The sequence below is a fragment of the Tenrec ecaudatus genome, chromosome 18 (assembly GCF_050624435.1).
Source record: "Tenrec ecaudatus isolate mTenEca1 chromosome 18, mTenEca1.hap1, whole genome shotgun sequence".
Classification (NCBI taxonomy): Eukaryota; Metazoa; Chordata; class Mammalia; order Afrosoricida; family Tenrecidae; genus Tenrec; species Tenrec ecaudatus.
Genome location: NC_134547.1, coordinates 10,210,583 through 10,224,144, shown reverse-complemented (window position 1 = coordinate 10,224,144; position 13,562 = coordinate 10,210,583). Strand labels below are relative to the sequence as shown.

General features: G+C 44.1%; 1 protein-coding gene across 7 annotated transcripts in view; it reads left to right on the top strand.

The window, feature by feature from the left end:
* LOC142432716 (uncharacterized) overlaps positions 1–13,562 on the top strand; it is a 41,184-nt gene that overhangs the window by 12,208 nt on the left and 15,414 nt on the right. For 3 of the 7 annotated variants that reach the window (XM_075537952.1, XM_075537953.1, XM_075537951.1), the window contains exon 1: positions 10,636–13,411. The exons of 3 other annotated variants lie outside the window; for them this stretch is intronic. In XM_075537952.1, coding sequence (XP_075394067.1) covers positions 13,378–13,411 — 34 coding nt within the window. In that variant the 5' untranslated portion in view covers positions 10,636–13,377. Of the gene's footprint in view, positions 1–1,620; positions 3,289–10,635; positions 13,412–13,562 lie in introns of those variants that run through there. One more of the 7 variants, XM_075537955.1, reaches the window with a different exon arrangement.

Sequence of the window (13,562 nt, the reverse complement as noted above, 5' to 3'; positions counted from 1 at the left end):
GTCAAGTCTAAAAGTGTGCCATACCCTGGCCTCTAAGTCTATTTTTGGTATTCCCTGGGCACTTCATTGCTTTGCTCCCCTTGCTGCTCTGTTGCACGTCTTTAGTGTTTTGTTCCAGTGTTGGTGGGGTCAGATCAGGCTCAATTCCTGCACTGTGTCTCCAGTGTTGTCCCCTGTAGCGCTATGGGTCTGTGAGGGACATCGTGTCCCATGATGGGGCCGACCATATGGGCCTCTGTGTGCATTGCTGCTCTGAGCAGGAATATTGTCCTTGGGGCTTGATGGGCCAGGAGTATTCTTGTTTTTTATTTAATTATGAAAGTCTCTTCCTATTTTGGCTTTCTATTGACATGTGAGTTATTCCTCTTGATGTTCTCCCATGTAATTCTTGAGTTATTTTCAGCCTTTAGCTTCTGTTTTCTGCTTGTTTTCTAGCTAATTCATTGAGCTTTGTCAACTTTAAGCCACTTTAGCCTTCCGTTGCCTCGGTTCTGTTTCTTTCGCCTTTCATTGTATGATCTCTTTTTGAACTCATCTTCATCTTCTGTGCTTTATTTGCTGTTTTTATGTGATTCCTATTTTTCATTTATTTCCTTCTTGTACTTCCAGAAATCCTTTTAAGGTTTTTTTAGAGTCTCATTTCTTTCTTTCATTGACCGCGCCACAAAGTGTTTCATTTGTCTTTTTTATAAAACAATTGAAATAGTCCAAACACCCTTCTTCGGAATTCCTAGTCGTGTAGTTCATTAGCATTCTTCCTCAGTGTGTAGATCACTTGTTTAAGTTCCTCTGTCTTACTGATTCCCGAACTGGCATTTTCCGTTGTTTCCGAGTACTGTGGCGGCCGGTTCGTGTAGAATGGGTGATGGTATGGTGCTCATTACCTGTCTGCTGCTGGATGTTAACAGAGGCTGTGAGCTTATGCACAGTTCTGTGTTCCGGCAGCACAGTTGAGAATGGGTTTCATAGGGATTGACAATGGTCAGGTGGGACATGAGTAAGGGCCATAACCTACCTGGTGGGCCTGCAGGAGATTCAAGGTGGCTTGTCTGTTGATTGCTTTTCCTTTCTTCTGAAGTTCAGGGTTCTCGAATTCTTAATTGATCACTCTTGCCTTTGACCAAAATGGCCTGGGCAGCAAGGCTGCCTAGTTCTCTGTCAGCAGGGCACAGTCTATGTGAGGGCGACAAGTGAGTTTGCTTTTCTCTTTGTCACATGTTCCTGGGAGGCTGACAGTGCAGGTTGGTGACTCAAAGCCTCGCAGGGGCTTCGCTGGACAGCTTGGGCACTGCGCTTCATTCGGGTATAGAGCCCATATAGCCTTGTGGGTCGGGCAATAGGAACTAAACCAACAGAAAAGCAACCTGTTAGAGCTTTTCCACTCTGTAATTCAGGTGTTGGCCTTGAATTTGAATTGACTTCATGCCAAACCATTGAGTATTTAGAGCATTAATTGTCTTGGTCTTTGTTTGTTTTATGCCCCAGATAACTTTGTAAACACTGAACAGTCCGACCCAGGGACAACTGCTTTCAGGGGCTATGTGTCATTAGGGAATGCTGAGTATCAGAGGGAGGCAGACCTACTCGTGGCTGTTCTAATGAAAAACTTTCTCTCCGCAGCAGAAACAAAGCAAGAAACCTCCTATTTCTCCTGCCTTTTACATCTCCCTTGTCAGCAAGTCCTCAGCCAACATCTGCTTCAGGTCTCCCAAGGCTTGTGTGCTGAACATCACTTCCACTCAGAGGGTTCCAGCCAAGAACCTCAGAAGCGACCAGAGCAGCAGGATTCTGGTCAGACCTGCTGGAGGGAAAACACTGAGAGTCAGGAGAGAGACGTCACCTCTAAAGGCTTGTGTGTGAGGACAGTGGACAGAGGGACTTCAGTGGAATCCTCCAGCCCAACCGAGAGACAGTCAGCAAGTCTTAAAGAGGGCCACACAGGGGTAGGTATGAAGCCCATCTCATCCCCCAAAATTTCGTCTGTGCAAACAGAGAGAGTCTTGAAGAAATTGGAAACCTCGAGGTTGGAAGAAGTCAACCATAGAGAGAAAGGACCAGATTGGGGTCTTAAGTCAAATGGCAAGACGAAACAGAGATCCGTTCTTCAGAAGAAGCGCCACGTGTGCAGTGACTGTGGCCAAGGTTTTAGCCGTAAGTCACATCTCATCCAGCACCAGAGGACACACTCCAGGAAAAGGCCCCATGTGTGCCAGGATTGTGGGCGAGCCTTTAGCCAGAAGCCAAAACTTAGTGCACACCAGAGGACACACTCTGGTGAAAATCTACATGTGTGCAAGGACTGTGGGCATGTCTTTGTTTGGATGTCACAGCTCATCATACACCAGAGGGAGCACTCTGGCGAAAAGCCATTTGTCTGCAAGGAGTGTGGGCTAGCATTCAGCCGGAGGTCCAACCTTCGTGCACACCAGAGGACGCACTCGGGGGAGAAGCCACAAGTGTGCCAAGAGTGTGGGCGAGCCTATAAATACAAGTCGGATCTCATTAAACACCAGAAAACCCACACTGGGGAAAAGCCACACGTGTGCCAGGAGTGTGGGCGAGCCTTTCTTTTGAAGTCGAAACTTATCACACACCAGAAAAGACACTCTGGAGAAAAGCCACACGTGTGCAAGGAGTGTGATCGAGCCTTTATTTGGAAGTGGCAGCTTACCCTTCACCAGAAAACCCACACTGGGGAAATGCCACATGTGTGTAAGGAGTGTGCACAAACATTTATTTTGAAGTCGGAGCTTATCATACACCAGTCGATACACTCGGGGAGAAAGCCATATCTGTGCAAGGAGTGTGGCCGAGCCTTTAAGTGGAAATCAGGTCTCAATACTCACCAGAAAACACACAGCGGGGAAAAACCGTATCTGTGCAAGGAGTGTGGCCGAGCCTTTAAGTGGAAATCAGGTCTCAATACTCACCAGAAAACACACACTGCTGAAAAGCCGTCTGTGCGCAAGGAGTGTGAGCAAGCTTTTTTGGAAGTTCCAACTCTTCAGTCATCAGAAAAGACACTTGGGAAAAACCATTATGTGTGAAAAGTGTGTGAGCGAGCATGTAGGCAGAAGTCAAAGCTTTGGGCCCACCAGAGACCTTCTGGTGCCATGCCACATGGGTGCAAGGAGTGCGAGCGGGCCTCTGTTGGGAAGTCACACTTCATCCACCAGACGATCCACTCAGGACAAACCACATGAGTGATGCCCAATGGCGTCATTCACATTATTAACAGAGCTACTTCTTTTTTTTTTTTTTTAAACATTTTATTAGGGGCTCATAGAACTCATCACAATCCATACATATACATACATCAATTGTATAAAGCACATCTGTACATTCTTTGCCCTAATCATTTTCTTTTCTTTTTTTTTACATTTTATTAGGGGCTCATACAACTCTTATCCGAATCCAGTGCTACTTCTTTAGTGGGCCACAAATACCTCACATTTGTATAGTTCTAGCCGGTCATTTGGTAGAAATCAACAAAGACTGGCTCATAAGAGTCCTATGAAGTCATTCAGTACCCACAAAGGTGGAAGCCATGTTTCCTTATATGTTGGGTTTATATTGGGATAATGGGAGGTTAATGAATGCCCACTGTCAGTGGGACAGAAGGGGACTAAGCAGTTTATTGTTTGAAGGGAGCCAAGAGAACATCCGAGAACCAGGTGGCTTAATGGATATTCCACGTGCTTCATTACTCAATATTCACATGTCGCTCTTTAATGTTCTTCAGCACACAGTACAAGCATGTGAACATTAAGTCTTAAAATAGACGTTTTAGGACCTCAGAGTTGGTTTTGACTCATCACCACCCGATGGACAGCAGTGAAACACGGCCCAGTCTTGCCCCAGCCTCACCACTGTTGTGTGTTTGAGCCCCTTGGGGCAGGCCCTGTGTCAATGTATGTTGCCATGGGTCCAACCCTTCCATGATAGATTGTGTATTATTTGGACGGTCCTTGGTCCTTTCAATAAAACAGCAGGCCACAAAAAGTCATAAAATACACAAAAATAGTTCTCTGAGCCATTCTCTGAACATCCACTTTCCATGTGGTTGCGCCTTATCATTCCTGCATTTAGCAGAAGAGGTGCGGGGAGCAATGCCACGCCAAGTAGTGTTCGTCTACGAATCTTTCACACTCGTGTTTGAACCCTCGGGAAACCATTGATGCACACACTGATAGACGTAATAAGGACTTCAGCAAAATCAGTTATACTTCAACTCGATGGAAGGAACACGCAATGGATGCCAGACTCTTTCTAGCGCACATGAAGGTATCCAAAAACCACTTGCAGTAAATCACGCTGTACTCAAAAGGGGATGTAGAACAGGGCAAACATTGCTGGTGAGGTGCCAGATTTTGGTCTCACTTCCCAGTTGGCCTTCTCGCCAGGTGTTCTAATGATGAAAGAGATGCATTGACAATTTCACCTATTGTTAACGGGGGCATCCATTTTTTCCTTCATCGGTGTTTGCTTTTTAAGTATGTGCTATGTTATTGAGAGCATATATATTTATCATTGTTAAATGTTCTTGATCTATTGACCCCTTTATCACTAAGTAATATGTATGATTATCCTCTATTTTTTATTAAATCCTATTTTTCTGATATTGAGGTTTTTTTTACCCCAGTTGTTTTGTGGTTCTTTTGTATATGGAATATTTTACCCATCTTATTCCATTTAATCTATTTCTGTGCTAGGGTGTAAGAATTGTCTCAGGGAAATTGGGTCATTTTAAAAAAAATTTATTTCTTTTTAATCATTTTATTGGGGGCTCATACAACTCATCACAATCCATACATACATCAGTTGTGTAAAGCATATTTGTACATTCATTGCCATCATCATTCTCAAAACATTTGCTCTCCACTTAAGCCCTTGGCATCAGCTCCTCATTTCCCCACTCCCCTCCCCCTCATGAACCCTTGATAATTTATAAATTATTATTTTGCCATACCTTACACTGTCCTACGTCTCCCTTCACCCGCTTTTCTGTTGCCAGTCCCCCAGGGAGGAGGTTCTATGTAGATCCCTGTAATTGGTTTCCCCTTTGCACCCCACCCTCCCTCCACTGGGTCATGTTTTAAACCCACCCCAATACTCTGTCTTTCCATGGGAGCATTTCGTTCATTTACATCCACAGTAATTATTGATAAGAAATGACAAGCTGTTTTAAAAGAAAGTGAATCAAGTGCCCTTTGTCCTTTTCAATTACTATTGCTACTGATTTTTAAAAAAATTAATGGTTGATTCCTTTTATGTGTATGCTTTATTAGACTTGAGCCTCTAGGTGTACAAAACCAGAGGCAGGGTCCCAATCCAGGTAGATGCTGTTCACTATCAGTTTATATTTAGACTAGGTCATACCCAGAAGGAAACCTGTCTCAATTACATCATGGCCGTGCTATTTTGCTTACCTGCCACTTCTCTTAATTTGGCTTACTTTCATGGCTTGTATGCTTCTGGGTTGCGGAAAAACCTGTCACTGGTTTATGAAATCATAGGGTCACCCCAAGTGAAGAGGTTTCAGCAGAACTTCCTAAGAACATATAAAACAGGAATAGACTCCACTTTTGAGACATAAGCCACAGAAAACTTTATGAATAGTAGCGGACCTTTACCAGATACAACATCCCCCAGGAATATGAGCAGAACATTGTCAGAGATAGTGTCAGAAGCTAAGCCTCTTGGGTTGGAAGACACTCAAAATAGTCGTATCGAGAGTTAGGTTCTGAAACGAGAGTGACCTCAAATAAGTTGAAAGCCTTCTGAACTTGTGATTGCATGGGGCATGAATTAAAATGAGAAGCATCAGCTGCAAATGTTACACGCTGGAATGGGCAAAGTCCTCAAAAGTGAAATGGAAAGCATCAATATATAAATGAAGATCAATATCTTAAAGGGTAAGGAGATGGAATGGGACGGGTCATCTGGAATCAGCCTGTCATGATTTCCTATGCCAGGAACGACAGATTCAAGAGGAATGGTATCACATTCATAGTCAAAAGAGACATCTGCCATGTGCATCCCTGGTTTTGGTCTGGTCTCTGCCATACTACAGTCTTCACCCCAAAAATGCTTGTATACAGTAGCTTTTTCCCCTATGCCACTTTTGCTTTTTTTTTTTTTAATACCTCAGCGGGCTCATGTTGTACTTGTGCTTTTGTGTCTGAATTACTTCGCTTAGCATGATTTCCTCCAGTTCTTCCCATGCCGCTATGTGCCTCATACGTTCATCACTGCTTTTTAGTGATGCGTAGTACTCCATTGTATGTTTTTTCAGTATCTATAAATATTATGTTGATGATGTGATTGACTTTAAATAGCTGTTTAAGGGGGGTGTCATCTCACAACACTGTAAGCCTGCAAAAAAAATAAGCATAATATAAAATGTGAGCAAAAGAATCAAACATAAATTGCACAATTATATTCTAATTTTGTAGACTGTAATTCATTATGTCATAATGATTTAATCCTAATAAATCACGTTATCTTGAAGAAAAAATGAAAAATTGGACTAAGATAACTTCTTGAAACTCCTAAAATGTTGCATTTATTGGGTAATTTCATTCTGTTTTATCTCAATAAAGACTTTACAAACAAACAAAAAAAAGACATCTGAAGATGTATCTTGAAATGCACTGCTGTGATAAGCTATATCCATAGTCCAGGACATGCTACCAAAACTCTTTTTAACGGTGAAGATGATTTGATTTTTTTATAATAGTTTTATTGGCAAATCCCACACAAGCTAATAAATCCTTTGTGTACAATTCTGTTGCTCAATCCCATTGAGTGGAGTTACATAATCATCAATGCTATCAGCTCCCCATTCTCCTCCCCCCACCCCATTTCCTGTACCCTCAGGTAACTGTTACACCCGTTACTGTTTCTGAAGTTATTTGTCTTGACTTTCATGTACTGAACAATCTTAAATATACAAATGAACATACGCAAAGCTAACATGATTAATGAGGTAAAATGTAAAAACCTTAATAGTAAGGGTCGGAAATATTAGAACTAAAGGTTAATTGTGAGGTTCATCAGTGCCATACACACCCTGGGTTAATCACCGTTCTGTGTGACCTTTCTCAGGGACTGCCCAATGACCTTGCAGGTGAGTTTGGAGTCTCTTGCATCCATACCCCTTCACAAGGAGTTGGTTGTGTATTTTTGAACTTCTGATATGTCTTCCAATTGACACCTCATGATCATTCGCATTGATGTTCTTCCATGAACCACTAAAACTCTTGATGAAGACATTGAATAATTTCATGTTAGTCTGACGTTGCTGAAACATACAATCAAGATACATGGATAATTACTGGTGATTGGAATGCAATGACTGGAAAGAGGAACAGTCATTTAAAAATATGTTGTGATAGAAATGAAGCTGGAGATGGCATGGTAGAACTTTGGAAGAATGACATCATCAGAAATACCTGCTTTGAACATAATTCAATTTTACACATGGACTTCTCCAGATGGAGTGAGTACACAAATCAAATTGACTATATTTTGGGAAGAGATGAGAGAGAAGCTTGCTATCATCAACTGAAGGCAATCCAAGGGTATACCATGGAATAGATTATCAATTGCTCACATGTAAGCTCAGATAGAAGCTGAAGAAAATACAAGTCGAGTAGAGCCAAAACATGAGTTGAATATCTCCCACCTCAATTATGATAACATGTTAGAACAGATGATGCACTGAATAATGACAAGATTTGATGAGCTATGTGAGTAAATCAAGGGCATCATACACGAAAATAAATGATCAGGAAGGAAAGAAAAGAGCAAAATGGATGTCAGAAAAGACTCAAACCTGCTCTTACTCATAGAGCAGCTAAGAAAAATGGAAGAAAAATTCGAGTCAAAGAGCTGAATAGAAATTTTCAAAGGGCATATCTCAAACTGAAAGAACAAAAGAAAACACTCAAACCTTGCATGAGAATATTGAAAGATTCCACGGGCAAAATATCGAACCATGTAGGGAGCAGCAAAAGAAACTGGAAAGAATAAACAAAGTCCGTGTAATGAAAGAAGTGGTTGACATTCAACCACTTCGAGGAGTAGCATATGATCAAGAACCAATAAGGCTGAAGGAAGAATTCCAGGGTGCACTGACGACATTAGCCAAAAAGGAGGCTCCAGGAATTTCTGGAACACTAAATGAAGTTTCAACAGCTGATGAAGCACTGGAAGCACTTTTGTCTGTCCAAAGAAATTTGGAAGATGCTACAAAGATTCATGACCAAGGTCCTGGAAGAGATCCCTCCTTACGGGGAAGGGTGTACAAACTAGAACAATATCGTTGATATGACATACAAGGGCAATTCTGCTAAAGATCTTCCTAAAACAGTAGCAGTACAGTGACAGAGATTCACCAGAAATTAGACCAGGTTCAGAAGGGAACAAAGACTATCAATGTTTATGTCACATGGATCTTTGCTGAAAGCATAGGATACCAGAAAGATGTCTCCTGTGTTTATTTCCTATGCAAAGGCTTTTGTCTTTGTGGACCATAAACTATGGCTAGCCTTGAGAAGAATGGGAATACTAGAACCATTCATTGTGCTCGTGGGGAAGCAGTACATGGGTCAAGGGTCAATTCTAGGAACCGAACAGGGAATACTGCATGGTTTAAAATCAGGTAAGGTGTGCATCCCGGTTGTTTTTTCTCACAATACGTAATGTGATTATAGAAGCTGAGTATAGAAGCAGAGAATCTGGATTATATGAAGAATGCAGCATCAAGATTGGAGAAAGGCTACAAACCTGTAATATACAGAGGACACAACCTTGCTCACTGAAAGTGTGGAAAATTTTTAAGTACTTTCTGATGAAGGAGGTGGATTACAGCTTTCAGTATTGGATTACACCTCAGTGAAGAGAAAACAACGTTCCTGAAAATTGGGACAATAGGTAACATCTCGATACACAGAGAAGAGATTGAGGTGGTCACAAATTTCCTCTTGTAGGGCACCACAATTCATTCTTATGGAAACAGCAGTCAAGAAATCAAAGCAAGCATTGCATTTGCAGGAGACCTCTATAAAGTGTTGAAAATCCAGACAGTCGCTTTGAGGTCTGTGCTGCATCTGGTACAAACCAATGCATTTCCAAATCACCATCATATGCCCATAAAAGTTAAGATATTAAATAAGGAAGAGGAAAAAATAATCGATGCATTTGATTTATTGTGTTGGTGAAGAATATGAAAAGTACCATGAACTGCCAAAAAAAAACAACTTGCCTATTTTTAGCTCTTGACATTTGTCTACCCAACCTAAAAAAAATTTTTTTTTACATTAGGGGCTCACACAACTCTTATCACAATCCATACATATACATACATACATCAATTGTATAAAGCACATCCGTACATTCTTTGCCTAATCATTTTCAAAGCATTTGCTCTCCACTTAAGCCCTTTGCATCAGGTCCTCTTTTTTCCCCTCCCCCGCTGCCCCCTCCTTCATGAGCCCTTGATAATTTATAGATTGTGATTTTGTCATATCTTGCCCTATCTGGCGTCTCCCTTCCCCCCCTTCTCTGCCGCCCATCTCCCAGGGAGGAGGTCACATGTGGATCCTTGTAATCAGTTCCCCCTTTCCAACCCACTCACCCTCCACTCTCCCAGCATTGCCCCTCACACCCCTGGTCCTGAAGGTATCGTCCACCCTGGATTCCCTGTGCCTCCAGCTCCCATATGCACCAGTGTACAACCTCTGCCCTATCCAGTCCTGCGAGGTAGAATTCGGATCTTGGTAGTTGGGGGGAGGAAGTATCCAGGATCTGGGGGAAAGCTGTGCTCTTCATCGGTACTACATCGCACCCTGACTGACCCATCTCCACTCCTAAACCCCTATATGAAGGGATCTCCAGTGGCCGACAAACCCAACTTTTTTTTAATTATTCAGAATCATTGTGTTTATTATGGCGTTAAATAACCTAGTTTGTTTGGCCTTCTGGAAGCAGAAGTCCGATTCCTTTTCATAGAGGAGTTCCGCTGGCTGTGTGTTCTCAGCTGCCTTCGGAATTTCCATCAGTCTGGTAACTAAGTCCTTGGGTGACTGAAGTAAGTCGTGACATGCTCAACTGGATCCAGTGAAGGTTTTGCTTGTTGCTGTAGGGGTTCCTGTCCACCAGTCCGCCGGCAGGTGTCTGGCTGCAAGCACAACCTCCACTCAAGATACCACCTTCCTAGCCCACAGCAGCCTCAGCCAGGAGTCCTGACTGTTTCCCAGAACAGACAAAGTGATGGTGAAAGACTCAATTTAAAACTCAGGAAGGTCTGCACTCCACCCCTCCCCCTCATTTACTCCAATTGTTTGAATCCCTTTTAGCAGCGACTGTTTCAATCCATCCCGTCGTCCTGTCTCCTGCCCCTGTGCTTTACCAAGCACGATGTGTAAAAGCCAGGCTGCAAATCTTCACAGGAACGGAAAGCCTCGTCTTTCCAGCGGAATCCAACTCAACTTCAGCAGAGAAGAGAGATCCAAGTCGGACTTCCGCAACCCACGGGTTTCGAGCGTGGGGCGCCGTAGCCGGAAACGCCTCTACGTCACGGCGCGCGCCCGGGACCGGAGCCGGAAGTCGTCATTGACAGGCGCCCGGGGTGCTGCTCTGGCGGTAGCTTGCAGAACTGACGTTTCAGTCGGGAATTCCTTCCTGTTTTAGTGAATAGGTATTCTGAGACGAGAGGCCGGTGAGATTGCCACCGGAACGGCGACTGTCCTGTAAATTCACCTGGTGGCCGGCCGCGTCGTAACGGCTCTTATCAGGGCTGCTGTTCGGCCCGCCTTCGGGGCGGAGGGGGTCCTGGGAGAAGGAGGTTCTGCCGGACACGTGGAGGGATCGTGAAAGGTTGGGATTGGGGGTCCTATTGAGGAACAAGGACGCGACCAAGCACGGCACTGGGCGGTTGAGTTTGGGTAACGCATCAACTTGGCTTTCTTAAGATCCTGCGCACGACTGTGATTTTCCACTCCGCTCTGGGGCTGTGGCGAGAGTGACCTAGACTTCATAGTTTGGTTTTTTTTTGAAGACAGTAGGATTCGTCTAGGAGTAAGAATCCTTGACTAGAAAGGACCCCCTTCGTGGCTCATTCTTGGCAGCGTTGTTGGGTGGGTGTGAATATTCTAGCGCCCCGGCTGGACAAAAAAAGACTAGCAAGTCAAAGTGGATTGAAGGCGTTTATTAAAAATTAGGAGCCCCACGTGGGCAGTAGACCGTAACACCGGGCCACCTGCGATGGGGACGCCCCATAGGCAGCAGAGTGTCCAATCGTACCAGATGTTTGCAGGACTTATGTGAGTCAAGATTCACTGTTGTTTCTTGGAGCAAGGCCATTTTGATAATCTCTGAAGCCTGTGACCCAAGGATTTCTCTCTGATCCCTGTGGAGCACACCTTCTTTGTCTCTTTCCTTGGAAATGGTTCATTGTTAACAAGCCTGTTGGACATTGTCACAAGCTGGCCACGTTGTTAAGAGCCTATCATTTGCTTGCTTGCTATTCATTGGATTTGGGAAGTAGCCTGGGAGGCTACAAACCCCATTGTTTCCATGATTGCTCGCAGAAATAAACCTAGAATTTCTGGAATGCACCTGGTCTTTTCCTTGGCAATAACAGTGACATGTCCACCCTCAACAGTTTTACAAGTTCTTTCCTGACCCTTCCCTTGCCCCCGACCCCCAGCCTTGGACCTGTATACAGGATTGAGCCAAGTTGGAGTCTGCAAACCGAGAGCAGAGTGTCTAGATAGAGATGTTGGTACACTTACCATGTACACAGTTTCTTTATTCTTTGTTTGAATCCCAGGTTAGTGCTGCAGTGGTCCTTTTAGGAGTCTCAGGTGTCACAGATGTCTATGTGCATGTCTCCTAAGCAAGTTCATCTTGGTCTTTCAGGAGGGCAGAGTTTGTGGTCTGGGCAAGAGCTGGGTGGCATAGACTTAATGGGTCTCAAGAATGACTTTACAAGGTCACATTGTCCTGCTCCTGTAAGTGTCTGTTACTCTCAACCAGTGTTGTCTGCATATATTACCTGCTTCCTGGCTTAATGTAATTTTTACAGCTGTTAAGGAAGAAAGCCTATGAAGAAAGAGTAACCTAGCCCTTGTCTTTCTTTTAATCAGTTCACATGTATGTAGACTTGATGGTCTCCTTTCTTTTTTTGGAATTCTTGCCATGATCAACTTGGAGAGTTTCACTATAGGTGGGAATATCTACAGGACCCCGATGTATGATCTAATGCTCTGAGTTGGAATTGCCTTGAGGACAGGGCCTGAGTGTCTTCATTTTTAGGCAGAAATGTGGACTCTCCAGGAAGTGCACACAATTAAGCTCACTTGCTGAAAGTTTGTTAGTTCAAACCCACCCAGAGGTGGCTTGGAAGGTAAGCCTGGCATTCAGCTCCTGAGAGATCGCAGACTTGAAAAATGTAGGAGCACTTCTCTTCTGCATATCTGAAGTTCAGTGGACTCCAGGGGAGCTCACAGCAGCCAGTGGGTGGGGTGAGATGATGTTTGGGCTAATCCATCTGAGACAATTCTGAAGGTGGCATTGCCTTCTAAGACCACCTTCCAACAGCAAATGAGTGGAGGACTGTTTCCGGGTCAGGTGACATACGCAAATGCACACTAACAGGTTATCTTTGCAGAAGTCATGGTGACTTGGAGTGGCTCAATTTAAACCTACAAAGGTCTCCAATGACAGGGACTTGAAGAGCTGATCACAAGTGGACAATTGGGCCCAGGGAGGCCGAAGCTTGCTGCTTCATAACTTGACTGTCTGTTGGGCATTTCAGAGATTCTTTATCCAAAGGCATTGAGCTGTACTCTGTGTTCCCTTTGACTCAGGGCACAGAAACGCAGAAACGGACATGGGAATGGAGCCTGAGATGTAGGGAGCAACAGGCACAGTCAAGTTGGGCAGACAGAGAAGAGCGTGTCAGGGAACAGATTTGAAGGCTTCCAGATTAGAAATGAATCAAGGTGGAAACTCCAGAGCCCCTGTCTGAGCTCAGGCTCTGTGGATGACGGCTGAGGCATGTGAGAGGATGTGGTGCTGCTGAAGAGACTAGAGTGGAGAGCACACACAAAGGATCCAGCAGCCTCACTTTCGTTTCCATTCTATGTGTCTTCGATGAATGGAAAATGAGGAAGTTTGATGGGTGCGGTATGAAGAAGCTACCCCAGGCAACAGAGATGCTGCTGGATATAAAACACGTTCCAAGAGGCCGGATTTTAAGGCAGTCACTGGACTGGATTTAGACTATTGCATCGCTTGTTCCATTCTGACCAGGAAGCGCAAACCTGGGAGAAGATTTTCTCCTCGAAGCACAGAGAAAGCGTGGAAACCATGAAACAACGGACTCAGAGACATCAGGGAAAAGGTGAGAGTGGATGAGGGGCTGTGGAATGGGAGGGGTGGGGTTCCAAAGCTCTTCCAGCAGGTTGAATATATGGGTGGGCACAACTGAGTCAATTGGCTACTTTTTCTATCTCACGTTTTGAGAAGCTACTCGGGGATCCTTGTGGCTGGTG